This window comes from Suncus etruscus, chromosome 20 (assembly GCF_024139225.1).
Source record: "Suncus etruscus isolate mSunEtr1 chromosome 20, mSunEtr1.pri.cur, whole genome shotgun sequence".
In the NCBI taxonomy this organism is placed as follows: Eukaryota; Metazoa; Chordata; class Mammalia; order Eulipotyphla; family Soricidae; genus Suncus; species Suncus etruscus.
The window spans coordinates 24,292,501-24,309,387 of record NC_064867.1 but is presented as its reverse complement, the minus strand read 5'-3'; the positions used below and the strand labels follow the sequence as shown (position 1 = coordinate 24,309,387).

The 16,887-nt window shown below is 41.6% G+C and overlaps 1 protein-coding gene across 2 annotated transcripts in view; it reads left to right on the top strand.

The window, feature by feature from the left end:
* OXNAD1 (oxidoreductase NAD binding domain containing 1) overlaps positions 1–13,075 on the top strand; it is a 35,681-nt gene extending 22,606 nt beyond the window's left edge. Inside the window, exons 3-6 of one of the 2 annotated variants that reach the window (XM_049766148.1) lie at positions 2,249–2,390; positions 10,594–10,836; positions 11,591–11,699; positions 12,528–13,075. In XM_049766148.1, the coding sequence (XP_049622105.1) occupies positions 2,249–2,390; positions 10,594–10,836; positions 11,591–11,699; positions 12,528–12,682 (649 nt within the window). In that variant the 3' untranslated portion in view covers positions 12,683–13,075. Of the gene's footprint in view, positions 1–2,248; positions 2,391–10,593; positions 10,837–11,243; positions 11,355–11,590; positions 11,700–12,527 lie in introns of those variants that run through there. The other variant, XM_049766149.1, reaches the window with a different exon arrangement.
* The last annotated feature ends 3,812 nt before the right edge of the window (positions 13,076–16,887 follow it).

The window sequence follows — 16,887 nt, the reverse complement described above, 5'->3', positions numbered from 1 at the left end:
TATTCCTGGGATTTTTATATCTATATTCACAGGAGATACTGATCTATAGTTTATTTTATGATATCTTTCTTTAGTTTTGGTTATTAGGTTGTTTCTAGCCTCAAATAATGAGTCTGGAAATGCCCCTTTCTGGGATTTAAAAATAATTTGTCAAAGAGTAGGGCTGATTTCTTAGTATAATTACTTTATTTAAGCACCGTGGTTACAAGAATTGTTTATGATTGATTGAGTTTCTGTCATAGAATGTACACCATCCTTTACCAGTGTACTTTTCATGGCATCACTGGCCCAGGTTTCCTCCTACCCATGTACCCCTGCTTTTCTCTGTGGCCAGTCAGCATTTTACTTCTCTCTCTCTCTCTCTCTCTCTCTCTCTCTCTCTCTCTCTCTCTCTCTCTCTCTCTCTCTCTCTTTCTCTCTCTCTCTCTCTCTCTCTCTCTCCCCCCCCCCTTCTCTCATTTTTTTTTTTTTTTTGGTTTTTGGGCCACACCCATTGACGCTCAGGGGTTACTCCTGGCTATGCGCTCAGAAGTTGCTCCTGGCTTCTTGGGGGACCATATGGGACACCGAGGGATCGAACCGAGGTCCGTCCAAGGCTAGCGCAGGCAAGGCAGGCACCTTACCTCTTGCGACACCGCCCGGCCCCCCTTCTCTCATTTTTGACACTGTGCTTTACACTATTGTTAAGGAAGGGGGACCAAGCATGTCAGTTTCTCCTCTTTTAGCACCGAATTTAGCACCACAGTGATTAGTGCCAACCATCATTGTGATAATGGGCCCTTCTCTACCCTAACTGCACTCACTGCTCTTGTGGCAAGCTTCCTACCATGGACTGGTCCTTCTGTGACCCTCATCTCTATTGTCTCTGCATATTATTACATTGTCTTTTATTTTTCTTACATTCCACAAATGAATGAGATTATTTTATGCCTGATCCTCTCCCTCTGACTTATTTCACTTAGCATAATAATCTCCATCCATGTATAAGAAAATGTTATGATTTCATTTTTTTCCTAACAGCTGCATAGTATTCCATTGTGTACATGTACTACAGTTTCTTTAGTCACTCATCTCTTCTCAAGGCACTTGGATTGTTTCCAGATTCTGGCTATTGTAAATAGTACTGTAATGAACATAGGAATGCAGAGAGCTTTTCTACATTGTGATTTTATGTTCCTAGGGTATATCTTAGAAGTGGTATTGCTGCATCATATGGGAGCTCAATTTCCAACTTTCTGAGAAATATCCATATTGTTTTCTAAAAATGCTATACTAAATGGTATTCCCACCAGCAGTGGCGAGAGCCCCCTTATCCCCTTTCATTCATGCCAGCACTGGTGGTTGTTCTTTGTGATGTGTGCCAATCTCTGTAGTGTAAGATGCTACCTCATTGTTTTGATTTGCATCTCCCTGATGATTAGTGATGTGGAAATGTCTATTCATTCTCTCTATTTTGGGGTAGGGTTAGATTTTTTTCTTACTAAGTTCTATCAGTGCCTTATATATCTTAGATATTAATCCCTTATCTGATAGATAATGGGTGAATAGTTTCTCTCACTCTGTGGGTTGTCTTTGTGTCCTAGTCATTGTTTCCTGGAAGTGCAGAAGCTCATCAGTTTAATGTTATCCCATTTGTTTATCTTTGCTTCCAGTTGCTTGGATAGCTTTGTTTCATTCTTGGGCATGTATTTAATTTCAGTGTCATGGAGTGGTCTGCCTATGTTTTTGTCTGTGGACCTTATGGTTTCAGGTCAGATATAAAGATCTTTAATCCATTTTGATTTGATCTTTGTGCATAGTTTTAAAGAGAAGTCTAAGTTCAGTTTTTTGGAAGTAGTTGACAGTTTTTCCAGCACCATTAGTTGAAGAGACTTTCTTTGCTCCAAAGACTAATTCTTAAATGGTGGCATTTACTAGTAGTTCCTTCTGGACCCAGTTTTGTTAAAAGTTTCAAATTTTTTAGTGACTGTAAAGATCACGTCAAAATAACAAATATTAATACTATTGTAAATATGTTACCTAACTCATAATGATAATTAGATAGATAAATAAAATTGTTCTTTCCTTGTTAGTAATCTTCATGTTATTTTTTTTGTCTTGAATGCTGGTTATGTTTTCTAGGAAGATGTCCACCTAAATCACATAGTTTGTATGTTCATAGAATTATTTTATGATTTATACTTGAATGCTACTGATGCTAGCCACTTTTTAATTTTAATACATTTTTCACTTTCTATTTCCCTTGTAGGGTTGATTTCTTTATCCCAGGAGTGTCTGTGGTTGGTGGCTTCTCAATATGCTCCAGCCCCAGACTGTTAGAACAGGAGAGAATGATAGAATTGGCAGTGAAATATGCGAACCACCCTCCTTCCCTCTGGATTCACAATCAGGTGAGCAAACTGCCTGTTTTAACTTGGAAATTTGGGCAGCTCTGCCTTGTATAGAATTTGTGTCCAGCTCACTAGTATCCTACCAAAGGAATCTAGGCTTTGGTAAAAGGATGCCTGCTTACAAAGATTTCTCTTGCATCCGATATTCAGATTCTGGAAGGTCAACAAGACTGAAATGTGTATGGATATGTGGGGGCAGGAGGAGAAAGAGGAAGGTATTAGGTGTGCTTAAGGTTATTTCTGGCTCAGTGCTCAGGGGACTATATGTGACTATATGTCATGGATTAAACCAGGGTCAACAGCATGCAAGGCAAGTGCCTTCATCTCTGAATCCTTTCTCTAGTCCGAGGCAGAATCTTTTTGAAGCATTAAATTTAATTCAAAGGTACATGGGGATCTGGGGATCTTTTTTGGGTTTCCAAAAAATGTACGGTCAAATACTTTTGGGTTAAAACATTTCTCTTTGTAAAGATTTTAAAAATTGACTCTCTCTACCTATATCATGTCTTATAGTAAATCCGCAAATAAAATTATTTTGTCGTACATTAAAAATAATCTTTCCATCATAATTTGGAGGGGGAAATAGTGTCTATATACATGGCAAGCTGAGCACTGTCTAATCCCCGGTACTGTTGTCTCTATATTGTCTCTGAGTATATGGCGCAGTCTCTGGAGAGCTTGTCACTGTTGATCCTGAGAGAGAATTTACATTTGCTGTTAATAACTCCTGCTTCAACATGGGCTCAACACAGCCAGCCACAGGCTGCCTGTCATTATTGCTGGAATTCTCAACAAAGAATGTGCTCAGAACAGATAGTCCTCTTTGTTTTTGATTATCCTTTTTGTTTTTGACTATCTGCTCTGTATTCTCTGTCATCGTTTCCACTTCTAGCATGCGCCTTCTGTATTTACCAAGGAACTCCATCCTACAAAAGCTATTTCCTTATTCCCCAAAGCTTACCCCCCAAAGAATGGACTGTATAGATAGGACTTCCCCAATAGCACTCCTACCTCCTTTTCCTGGAAATGATCAAGAATCAACAGAAAAAAACAATGCAAAAGCTCCAACTTTATTTTCTGCAGAATTTGGAAACACACTCCAGTCTATTTGACAGAGAATTGCTGAATTCCATAGGAACCACATGGGAACAAGCAAGAGACAGACAGAGAGAAAAAGAGAGAATGCACAGAATAGTAGACCTCTCAGAGCACCAATAGAAAGCACAAAGGAGTGGGGATGAAGGCATAAATGTGCTCTCTGGAGACTTTTACATTTACATTTGTTAAGTAGAACTCCAGTATATGGGATGTAAGCCTTCTTCAGGCTCCAAAAAAGACTATTAGAGAAACTGAAATTCAGGAGTTTCAGGTCCTTGAGGAAGTATATGAAATTGAGGAGTTACAGGGCCTTGAGAAAGTATATGGCATGCCTCCAGGCATAACATGAAGAAAGGAAGGCATGGTACAGACAAACAGAAAAAGGACCTGGGACACATGTCTTTTATTAGAGGTCATGATGGAGTGTTTGGGTTCTGGGGCTAAAGCAGAATTGGTCCATTAGAATCAAAGAGGATAAGCTCTACTGGGTTTGTTATCTAGAGATGAGCAGGAGAAGTCTCGGGAGACAAGGGCAGCTCCTTATCACAGGGCTGTTGGGAAAGCCATATCTGGCACTTGCATTTACTTGTGGCTCTACAGGCTGTTAACGAGGGCATGTGTTTGCATCTGTGGCTAGTGTCGGTTTGAGGCCACCCGCAGACTGTTTGATAGAAACAGAAATGAATGCTAAGGCAGCAATACCATGGAATAGCTTTGCTAAATTCTCAGCATAACCATTTTCTGCAAATGGGTGTGGGAATAAGGTTGAGTTCAAGGTTCCATCTAGACACAATTAGGCTGTTAGGAAATGGTAAACAAAGAGCCACACAGATAATCAATGTCAGTAGGAAGCTATAAGTCCCACTGGTGGCTGCAGAGAGCTTTTGTGTTATGGAAACCAGCTAGCATAGGACACTTCCTTGGCTCATCATAGTTGGTCCAGGAAGGATCCTTATTTATCTTAGTCCCATAAAAGAAATCAAAGATATGAGTAAGTGTAGCCATTTGGTATATTCATGGATTAGAACACTCAAGAGAACTAGGAATCAGTTCTTGAATTAATAGTGATGTCACAATAGCTACCGGAACGTTAGCAGGGCTTTTTATAGATATGTGCAGATTGGTTCTAATATGTACATAGAAGAGGAAAAGAAAGTAGAGTTTTTATTTTAAATTTAAAAGGCTTTTTTTTTTGGGGGGGGGGGGGAGTTGGGGCCATACCTGTCAGCTCAGGAATCATTCCTGGCAGGGCTCAGGGCACCATATGTAGTGTCTGGGATTGAACCCAGGTTGACTGTGTATAAGACTTGTGCCCTATTTACTGTTCTATCACTCTGGAATTTGCGAGTAGAATTTTAAAACAGTTTGGAAGAAAGAATAAAGTGGTTCTAAACACATTACTCAAATATCATTGCAGTAAAGCTACAGTAGTCAAAATAGTATGGTATCAGTGAAAAGACAGATGCATAGATCAAGGGAACAGAATAAAGAACTCAGCAATTTATATCATTTGATTTTTGACAATGAAGTGCCAAAGTAATTCAGTGGAGAAGGCATAGACTTACCAGCAAGCAGTTTTGGAACTATTGGGTCTTATCAAAGAAAGGGATGCATAAGAGAGGCTGGCAGGCAGGAGAAATTATCAGAGGTCATTTGGGAAATTATCTGGAATTTGTCTGTATATATGCTTTAAGAAAGCAGTTTTGATCTCAATTTTATACTTTAAAAAATTCTCAAGAGGCCAGAGTGATACTATAGTGGGTCGAGTGTTTGCCTTTGCATGCAGCTGACCTGGATTTGATCCCCAGCACCCCATATGGTCCTCTGAGTACTGCCAAGAGGATTCATGAGTGTAAAGCCAGGAGTAACCTCTGAGCAGTGCTGAATGTGTTTCCCAAACAAACCAAGATCCAAAAAGCAACCCTCTCAAATGAAAATAAGCAGCAGATTTTTAAAATAGGCAAAGGATTGAACAGATATTTCACTAAAAGGGTACTAGAGGGAGTATAGAGGAGTTAAGACATTTGCTTTGATCCCTAGCACCAACTGTAATCTCCCAAGCACCACCAGAAGTAGCCACAGAACACTGCTAGGTAGGTAGGAACCACAACTCCCTATCCCCTAGAAGCATGTATGGGTGCAAATAGGAAGTGAAAAGGTAGTCATTATCATTAAACGTTGGAAAAATGCAGATTAGAGCCATATATAGTGGTATACCTCTACCTGCATAACAGAATAAACAAAAGTTAAAATGTTGATATGTCAACTGTAGTCAGTATTCCGAACAAAAGGGAACTCTCTTGTTTTGCTTATCTCACTTGCTAGCAGGTAGGTAAAAATACCACAGGCATTCTGGAAAACATTTTGACAGTTTCATATGAAGTCAAATATATAATTTAAGTTCCAGTTCTGGTATTTTTCTTGGAGAAAAAAATAACAACTTTGTTGGAATTAAAGCCTGTATTTGAATGCTGTTAGCAGTTCTAGTCATAAATACCTACAAAATAAAAGCATTTTACAAAGACTGGAAACAAGTGTAAGATCCCACAATAGGTGAATGATAAACACACTGTACTATAATCAGCCCACATTTTGACCCTTGTCCTGCAGCACAGAGGGGTGAACTTCTGATGTACCCCAAATAAGTGGATTCAGAGACCTCCCTGTTGAGTGTCAGAAGCCAGTCTCCAAATAATCTGTCATTTTTATCTCATTCTAGAACATAAAAGTACACAATGGAAAAACCGATATCAGATGCTCATAGGCCTCTGGAGTGAGCATGCAGGATTAGAGCTTGAGGGAGAATTTATGGGTGATGAGAGTGTTGTATATCTTGACAAAAGTGGTAGTTAGTACAAATCTGTCTTAAAAATTCATAGAAGAAATGAAACAATACAATGGTTTAAATGGGGGTTGTCGAGAACACTTTAGATCTTTGAGTATAGCAAGGAGAAGGAAAGAAATTGATAGAGGAGGAGAAACACAAAATGGAAGGATGGGGGGCAGGGGCCAAGAGGACTCAGGTACATTGGTGCTATTATGAAAGTACAGAACCAATATCCAAGCCAAAGTCAACAACAGTGAAATCATGAGACCATGATTTTGGTAACAACCAAAACTTAAAAGTGGGTCTAATATGCTGGCAGGCTGGGGAGCCAGGTAGGGAGTTGTATGGGATGCGCTCTGGGAACACTGGTGGTGGTGGGAATGGTCCTGAAACATTGTATGTCTGAAACACAACAAATAGGAAATTTGTAAATCACAATGGTTTCAATAAAAAAGAGAGAAAGAGAAAAATAAGTCATAGAGCCATATACCAAAGAGGGAAATATCATTTTAGCTGGAGGTCATTTTGAAAGTAAAAATATAAGATGCGCTCATATATACGCAACAGTCTCCTGTAGTTTTCATGTCACCAGGTGTCCTTTCAGGACCGCTGCCTGCCTGCCTTCACATTCCCTTTGTAAGTGGATGCAGCCACATCTGACTTCCTTTGGCGTAGCCTCAACTGCCTCCTCCCCCAGTGGGAGTCTCCTTGGACTTTGTACCCATCACTGTCTCTGGCCACCCTCAGAGTATTTCATAGATGCCCTACGGGTGGGACCAGCCAGATGTTCCGGTGTCCCCATGCTCAGGGTCACAAGGAGCTCAGCATCTGAGCTGCCTGTGTGTGAACCTTCCTCCGGTTGTCAGCTTCCCTCTTGACCTGCCTGTTCCCGGTCCACAGCGCCCTGCTTGGTTTCATGCCTCATTGGCATTTTAATGGAGGAACTTACTCAAGGAAATCTCCGAGAGGGCTGCTCGAAAGCACAGCCTAATTGTACTGCCTGCTCAGCTCTGCCTGTGGGGTTTCACTCAGCCTTTATGAGGGCGAATTGTTCTTGGAACCATTCTCAGGTGTCTCTTTTCCTCCTGAGGATTTGTCTTATTAAGCTTTTAGGGTGGACAACGGACGCATGAGTGTCTGGGTGGCTGTAGACTGCCCCGTGGGGACATGAGATAAAGTGCTATAAATGTCTTCCTTTATTTTATCTGCTTTGGCTCAGGCTCCTGGCACTGCAAAGGGTTCTAGACAGCTATTGTACGCTGGGCTCCAAGTACCAGGGAAAGCTTGTTTACTTTTTGCAAATAGAAAGTTTACAGGCAGATGGGATTCAATGCCACGTATGGAAGGCAATGTGCTTTACTTCATCTTCTGACCAAAGAGATTTTGAATCTTGTGTTCACACAGCTCTGGTCGCTTATTTTGATCTACAAGAGACGGAAAGTGATTTTTGATTTTTTCCAGGTGCTGGAACATTAGAAACTTAAGTCTCCTAAAGATTATTTTGTCACTAAGGAGATGACAGACTTTGGGGGATTTCATTTCTCCTAGGAAAAGGTTTTCCTGCCAACTTTGGGGTTGAAAAGACTCTGGTTTCTAAAAACAATAACCAAAGGCATTGCTTGTTGTCATTGCTAAGTATGCTGATGAGGACCATTGGAAAAAAATTATTCTTCTTTCATCTCCTAGTCTCCTTTAATTTCTTTTACTGAAGAGAGAAGGAGCTATGCAGACGTGTGTGTGTGTGTGTGTGTGTGTGTGTGTGTGTGTGTGTGTGTGTGTGTGTGTGTGTGTGTGTGTGTGTGTGTTGGGGATGGGCAGGAGACAGAAGGGAAGTCCATCCTTAGTGTTGGGCAGAGGTCCTGCATCTGAGAGGTATTTTCAAGACTTGCTGGGACCAGGGTTACAAATCCTGGATTTTAGTTAGTACTCTGTTGGAATGAGTCCTTGCAGCTAATTTCTTTAGTCAAAAATGAGAAATCAGACAGGGGTTAAGGCATTTGCTTTGCATACAAACAATCCCAGTTCAAATTCAAACACTGTCTATGGTCCCCTGAGCACTTCTAGGAGTGATCCCTAAGCACAGTGTCAGGAGTAAGCCATGAACACCATTGGGTATCACCTAGCCCCCCGTTTCTCCCAATTGAGAACACACTTAGCCTCATACATGTAAAAATTTCCGACATAAGTTTGACTTAGGCTTCTCCCTACCACTCCCCACCTTCAGAGAAAGGATTTTCATTCACTTAACAGTTCTTTACCAAAAGGGACTGGGATTGTAAATTCCAATAATTTTCCCTTTCCCTTTAGATGTGCTCTAAGATTAGTTCTTCTCTAAATCATGGAACCTCAAATTAAGAGCAAAGCAAAAAGTACTTAGCATCGACTTGCAAGCAAGGTGCCAAAATGTGATTATGGACTTCAGGGAGTGCTAATAAGTGTGTCATTACCTCTTAGGAAGACATTTGTCTGGTTGATTGTTTTGGGGGGTGTGCAACAGACCAAAGCTATTCTCCAAATGCAGCTTTCCATAGCAGGGGAAGCAGGCATCTATCTCTTTTAGTCTTCAGTGACAGCCACAACCCTGTTATACAGAGCATGGCAGACATGGGGTGTGGGTGCTGTTGCCCAGGGCACTTGTTGCTCCCCATTTTCTAGAGGCAGCCACAGAGGCCCAATATACTTATGGGGTTGGCTGATTAAATTTCAGTCTTTTAACTTCTAGATCAGCACGCTGGTCTCCAATCTTGGGACTCTCAGCCTGATCAGAGACATTATCTCCTTTTGAGAATTATCCAAAGATGAAATTTACTATTCATTTCATTAATAAACAGAGAAACTTTATAAAGAGAACTTAATCGTGTTGTTAATGCAAAGGAGAAGTAGAGGAAAGTGAGTTTTGAGCAAGACAATATATGTAAAAGGTTGAACACTTCAAATCTAGAAGGCAGCATGGGGGATTGGCTGCTTGCCTCTATGGGTTTACTGTGAGTACGGTGTCTGGGAGGAATGTCTTATAGGCTGTCAAGGAAGAAGGACCGGGTCTTCATGTGACCAACCAGGATATAGTTTTCCAAACTGCCAACACATTTAGTGAAGGTTGGAAGTCACTGGAGAGGAAGTTGGCCTCGAGACTATATTCTGGAAAATTTAGACTGCATTAGATCCAGGTGAAAAATACTTGACAGATTTTGTAAATCACATTCAGACCTTGGGCAGAGGAAATATGACTCAGTGGTAGAAACCCCGAGTTCGATCCCCAGCATCATAACCAAAAAGACTTTAAGTCTATTTTTGGGTCATGATTTCCAGTTAGTGTCTGTACCATAGGCCATTCTGCTCAGGGCAGTCCTGGACTTGCAGGAGTTGGAGCTACACCAGACTAACTCTTTGAATTCAAACCGAGTTAAAGCTTGTGCTGGTGTCTGTACACACACCCACTATTGCTGGGTAAAATTGCAGGAGCCAATAAAAAAAAAACAAAAAACGACTCTTAACATTGCTACAGCTACTGTTAGCTAAGTAGGAGCAGCTCTTAAGCACCACTAATGACCTAGTACCTCTGGGATCTCTCCTCCTGCCCTCCAAGCATCCAATGGATTCTGCAGGGTCTACTATAACAATAAGAAAGTGTCACTGCAAGTTTCCAACACAAACCTGTCAGGGTACTTGTATAGAGTAGTGCCTTTCAGTTGCTGAGTTTCCTCTATGAGTGGCCTCACTAGTTAGAAGGTGCTTTATCTGGTTGCAAAATATATAGTTCCCTGCTCTTCCTGTGAAGTCCTGCAATGGTTGGGACTCTAGGGTTATTATCCCCAGCACCAGGCCTGGCCAAAGCCTCAGTAGTAGAACTAGCTGGGTCCTGCTAGAGAGTCTAGTAGGAAGCCTTGCACCCAGCAGTCAGTTCTGATGAGCCCAAAGCAGCTAGCATTGTGACACTGCCCCATCTGGCCTCTCCCAGCTCATGGCTTTGATCAGAACACAGGTATAGTACTCTGCCAAGCCCATACTTGGACCTGCCTTCCTCTTCAGGGACCTCCACCACTTTCCCAACTCCTACCTAAAAGGTGCACACACAGGGCAGAATTACCGAAGTGGTTGGCTTTTTTTGGTACCAGAGCAGCCTAATCAACCAGGCAGAACAGCCAATGGAAATGAAGAATAAAGCCAATACCCCTAATCAGTCTTCAGAGATGGACGCTTGTTCTTGCACTAGAGAACATGGTGTTCGAAGGCCTGTGCTAAGGGGACTAACGTTAGCATTCTTCTTCCCTGCCCTAGTGTGCGCTCGGCTCTGAAGTGGCCTTGAGAGTAGGTGGAGAGTTCTGCTTTGACCCCCAACCTACAGAAACCTCAAGAAACCTCGTGTTGATTGCGGGGGGAGTCGGCATTAACCCTCTGCTTTCCATCCTGCGGCATGCGGTGGATCTCCACAGAGAGCGAGTGAGCAAAGGAAGTGGCTACGAAATAGGGAGGATCAGACTCTTTTACAGCGCCAAGAATACCAGCGAGCTCCTGTTTAAGGTAAGTAATGAAGACCTGTTGCACATGGTGGCAGAAAGCCTCCTCTCAGCTCTATGGCTCTCACCAGTTACAACTAAAAGCATCGGAAGCTTCACATGCTCCCATAAAGATGAACCAACACATCCTACTCAGACAGTTTTACAAGGCCAAGCACTGAGGGAGCTCCCAGAGAAAGGGCAGGAGCCGGGGTATAAAGGGCCTAAATCTGGAGGCACTGAGAAGTCTCAGTGGAGCTGAGCTTTTAGAGAATCAAGGGGCTTCGGGGCTGCAGGAGTAGGTGAGACGCCATAGTTTGAGGCCCCATAGTCGGGACCCAGCTGCGTAAATGGAGCCCCCACCTCCCAATCGCCTCTGTTGAAATTAAGTATATTTGATGGTGAATGCTTTCACTCTGGATTGCTCTGCAGCTGCGAGAATGAACAAAAGAATAAAAACAGTTAAAAAGACACAACTGTGGTCAGTGAAACTGCTGCCTAATTACCAAGGCTTGAGAAAAAGGGAAAAGATAAAAAACAAAAACTTGTGTAGAGTAAGTAATCATGCCTGTTAGCATATTCAGATTTCAGTGAAAGCCCTATAGCCCGACTAGCCCTCTGCCCTCCACACGCCGGCCGGCAGAAATTGAGTGGAGAGTGTCCGTTCACCCCTGACGTGTGCGGAATGGGAATGGAGGGGTGGCGGTGGCGAAGGTTGGTACACATCTGTTTTGATTTTTCCAAAATTGTAGTGTGACCAAATCTGTTTGACATTCCAGAAAAATATCCTCGATTTAGTAAATGAATTTCCTGAGAAGATTGCATGCAGTTTGCATGTTACCAAGCAGACTACACAAATCAGTGCTGACCTCAAGCCATACATCACGGGTAAGTCCCTGCAGCTGTTTTGACTGAATATGTGCCGTTGTTTAGTCATTCGCCATGCTGGTCCAGTGTGTAGATGCTTTTACCTTGGGAATTCCAGCTGGAAAGGTAACTTTCCAGTGGAGAGAGGTTTAGTTTCATTTCAGGAAAATGTGAAGATTAAGTTGTTTTGGGGCCACACCTGGCAATAGTTAGGGGTTTACTCCTTCCTGGCTCTGCTCTCAGGAATTACTCCTGGCGATGCTCAGGGTGCCATTTGGGATGCCAGGGATAGAACCTAGGTCAGCCATGTCCAAGGCAAAGGCCTCGCCTGCCATACTATCCATTAGCCACAAGTTGCATAGACTTGCCATCCATAGAGCTTCTGCCACCCATGTTAAAAATACTTATTCCTCCATGCTTCATCCCTTTAGTCTGCATACAAAGGATTTATAGTCTAGCTTTAGCTAAGTTGATTCTGCTGTCCTTTTCATTCATGGTAATCTAAATTACTGGTGGCTTCTGCTCAGGAGGATTCTTCATCAGACTTTATTTGTCTGGAGGCTGTTCTGAATCTCTACCAAACATCAGTAAGCTAGCCTCCTAAAGAGTACGCTAGAATGAGTTTCCTAGCTTTGCATGTCACCACATTGGGTAACCTGTGAAAGCCACTGCTGTAGCGTAGCCCTTGATACTACTAGCACCCTAGTGCCAGGGATCCCACTAAACTCACTAAACTTGTGCGACAGAAAATAAACACTTGCTGAGTTGTGCTTGGTACGTTCTCCTTGCATTACAAACATGTCGGGTTTAAGCTGATGTTTATTTTGTTCTGGTGGTTATTTTTGGCAGAAGGAAGAATAACAGAGGAGCAGATAAGAGATCAGATTTCCGAAGAAACTTTGTTCTATATCTGCGGCCCGCCTCTGATGACAGACTTTTTCTCCAAGCAACTGGAAAACAGCCAGGTTCCCAGAGAACACATCTGCTTTGAGAAGTGGTGGTAGGAAACAGGCAAAGAGAAAGAAATGAGCCATGGAATGACAAGGCGTTAACCTGAACTCAGTCTTATTTTTGAAGGCTGATAATTCAGTGACTTGGAAGAGAACAGAGAAGTCAGCTGACAGACTTCAGTGATCCACTTTTTTTTGGCAAAAGACTTTATTGAGAAAGCTACTTTTTACTAGTCTGGCTTTCTTTTATAAATGACTATTTGATTATCCTGTGCTAAACCTTGAATTGATCGGTAAAGACTTTCTCCTACGGAGAAAAGGACATCTCCTTACAACTAAATTAAATGAATATATGGTTTTATGTGTGGAGGATAGGCTATCTTTAAATTATTTAACAACAACCTGTATCTCTTTGATTCAGTAAAAATAAGTTAAACATACTCTTAATTCTGCATTGCGATTTCTTTACTTTCATGTCTTTTTGTATGAACCTGCACCTTTGTTTCTTTGAGCCTTCAAAGTTTTAGATTTGGAAATTGAGAACTTCTAGGAAAACTGCTTTAGGGACTTGGAGAATCAGCAGATTTACTGAACATGAATGAATATCCCAAGTCTATCTCTGGGCCTCTTGTTGGTTTCTTCTCCAATGAATCCCTTTGTGTGTTCTGTGTTTTGGCCACAGGCCTTCATGCATCATGTAAAGCCTGTGGCCTGTTTTGACAAAGGTGTGGATGACCGCTCTGTTCCATGTGGAATCTGCATAGCCAAACCAGGCTGCTTGGCTATGGGAATATGCTTAGGATTGATTGGGGTATCCCATTTTCAACTACTGTTACTCTACTGCTCATTTAGTCCTTTGCTGGCTTATTTCTGGCACCAGCAGTGTCTCCATTTGTTGAATGAGTGAAAACAACTAGCAGTGAACTCACTGACCCATGTCCTCCTTGTCTTGTTCTGTGCTCTGTCTGTCACCTGTATGTTGATCAGACATACCATACATAGTCCCTTGGAGGAAGAAAAGGCTTTGTGGAGCTGAACAGCAGTATGGAATGACTTTAAAGATCATTCTTTCTGCAGGAGTTTGTGAAAATATTTTTTTTCTTGTGACATGACACTTATTACCTACTAAACATGATAGGATGTGTCTGTATTGTCAAGTTTTTGTATTAGTATGAGCACTGTGTTCCACAGATAATGGGTCCAATAATACTGAGCCTTTCTCCAGTATTATATGAGGGGTTTAGCCTCCAAGGGGGCCTTCTATGAGGCCTGAGCACCTCTTCAGCACCATTGGGCCATCTGCAGGCCAATATGGAGCCCTGAGATAAGAGCGTTCCTTGGTTCCCTAGTCAGTAGTCTCTCTTTTTAAAAATTCCTATAATGTGTCAGAGATATATTATAAGGGTAGGGCACTTGCCTGTGATCTCTTGAACACATATGGTCTCCTGAGCACTACTAGTACTCATACTGATCCCTGAGCACAGACCCAGAAGTAAGCCCTGAACACTACCAAGTGTGAAGTGTGTACCCCTCTGACACTTTCCACCCCACAATCCCAAAAAAGTCTTACAGAGAGTTTCAAAAAACAAAACAAAACTCCCACATATCTGCCATCCAGCTTCAGTGACTCAACATTCTATCCCTTTTTATCTAATTCAGAACTTCTAAAAAAAAATGCATTTTCACCATCATGTTTTTATAGTTTAGTAATAATGTTAATGGTAAAGATTTGTGTCTACAGCATTTTGGCTCCACGTCTGCCACAAGAGTGCCTGTTTTTTTCTACCATTGTATCATATTCCCCCACTACCAACTCAACATCCCCACTCCACTTCTCATATTTCATTGCCTGTTGCTGGTATACATTGAATTAAATCCCAGTAATGATAACAAGTCACCTGTAGACCTCTCTAACAGGCTATAGATCATAGTTCCACAGACTTGCTTAGGTTTTGAGCCCAGCTTACTGTATTCTGATGATAATTTAAAGTGGTTCTCTAGCCTCGCCCTTCATGTAAACTGATATTGAATCTAGAGCTGCTTTGGATTTAGATTAAGGATTTTTGTTTTTGCAAGAGTAGATATAAACAATGATGTGTGCATCCTATTTCGTCACACAAGCATACAGATAATGTCTGATTAGTCAACTTTCAATGCTGATAAGATGGGTCAATGATTTCAGCAACTGTCTGTGATGCAGCCAACATAAAGCATTCTGTCAACCTTTCACAAGATCTTAGTAGATGCTAGTCCTTGCCTATTCCCTACTATTTCATTAAGGATTAATTTGCCTGACTTTTAATGCCCTGAAATGAGTTTGAATAGAAAAGACAGGTTAAAGTCATTCCCCGATTCTCTCCATCTGTAAATTAGCCTTTTATGTAGCTATCGAATCCTCTTAAAGATGACCAAGAAGATTTCTTTCACTCGTGTATTTTTTTATACGTGTGATTGTTTTCAGCTGTTGTGGTCACTTTTTCATGTTTGGCTTGTTTTGGGTTGTCCTTACTGTGTTAGTGGCTCACACTAATTCATAGGGGTGATGAAGTTTAGGGTTCTTATATTTGCAAAAGTGTTGTAATGATGGAGGAAAGGGAGGGTGTGTGGGGTTAGGAAGCCAGATGAGTAAGTGTTACAAGGATACAGTATTAGTTAGCCTGTCATTCAGATAAGACAGGAGAGGTGAACTTGGATTGGCCAGTATTGATTCAGCCACCAGTAGACCATTAGTAAGCAAGATGGTAGGACTAAAAATATTAAAGAGGCTTAAAAATAACTAAGAGGAAAGGAAAGGAACAATAAAAATAATGTTTTTAAAACATTGAATCACTGGGGTTGGAGAGAGCATGGAGGTGGGGTGTTTGCCTTGTTTGCGGAAGGACAGTGGTTCGAATCCTGGCATCCCATATGGTCCCTTGACCTGCCAAGAGTGATTTCTGAGCATAGAGCCAGGAGGAACCCCTGAGTGCTTCTGGGTGTGACCCAAAAACCAAAAACAAACAAACAAACAAAAAACCACATTGAATCACTGTGAGATACAATTCTTTTTATTTATTTATTGAGTTTCAGTCATACAATGTCCAACACCCTCCCTTCACCAGTACACATTTTCTAACACTGACATCCCATTTTGCCTATAAAGTTTGCCTCTTTCTCTCTCTCTCTCTCTCTCTCTCTCTCTCTCTCTCTCTCTCTCTCTCATCCTTTCTCTTCTTTTCTTTTTTACCTTTTAAGCGCTGTGGTTTGCAATATTGTTACTGAAAGGCTATCATGCATATCACTTTACCTCCAAAGCAATCATTTAATGAATAAGTTATCAAATATTTCAAACAGTTTTACTATAAAGGAAATGAAAAAGATGAGAATGATAGCTAGAAATGGAAGTGGAGTCTAGAAATCATTAATGTATTTCTTATTTTTATAAGAACAACTTTTTATCAAATTAAAATAGTTTAAGGTTTACAGAAGAATTGCAAAGATAGTACAGGGATCCTCTATCCTTATATTCCACTCCCACAATTATCAAGATCTCACATGATCAAATCATCTTCATTGAAACTAAGAAATGGTGCCTAGATCATTAACGAAACCATAGTTTTCGAAGATGAGGGAAATGACAGCCAGATTATATGAACAATATTGTCAATGGGACTCCAGATGGGGAGGTCAGCTTCTTTTTCTAGAGGATGATAGATTAACTGTTTATTGACTTCTACCCTGTGCAGCCACTGTTTGAAGACAGGAAAATAGAAAAAAGATTATCTTGAATATTTTGAGAAACTTTTTAAATTGAGGCTCTAATTACAAATAAGAATAATTTGTGGTTATTATCATTACTCATAATAAAAGAAATAGCTGTCTTCTGGAAAGAAATAGATTGAGGGGCTGGAGCTAGTACAGCAGGTAAAGCACTTGCCTTGCATGTGGCCAACTGGGGCTCCATTGTCAGAGATGATTGCATCATCTGTCATATGGTCCCCTGGCACTGCCTGGTGTGATTCCTGTATGCAGAGTCAGGAGTAACCCCTGAGCATTGCTGGGTCTGGCCCTAAGACAAAAAGGAGTATATTGACTACTTAGAATATTTCAACATGGGCCTGGAGAGATAGCACAGCGGCGTTTGCCTTGCAAGCAGCTGATCCAGGACCAAAGGTGATTGGTTCGAATTCCGGTGTCCCATATGGTCCCACGTGCCTGCCAGGAGCTATTTCTGAGCAGACAGCCAGGAGTCACCCCTGAGCGCCGCCGGGTGTGGCCCA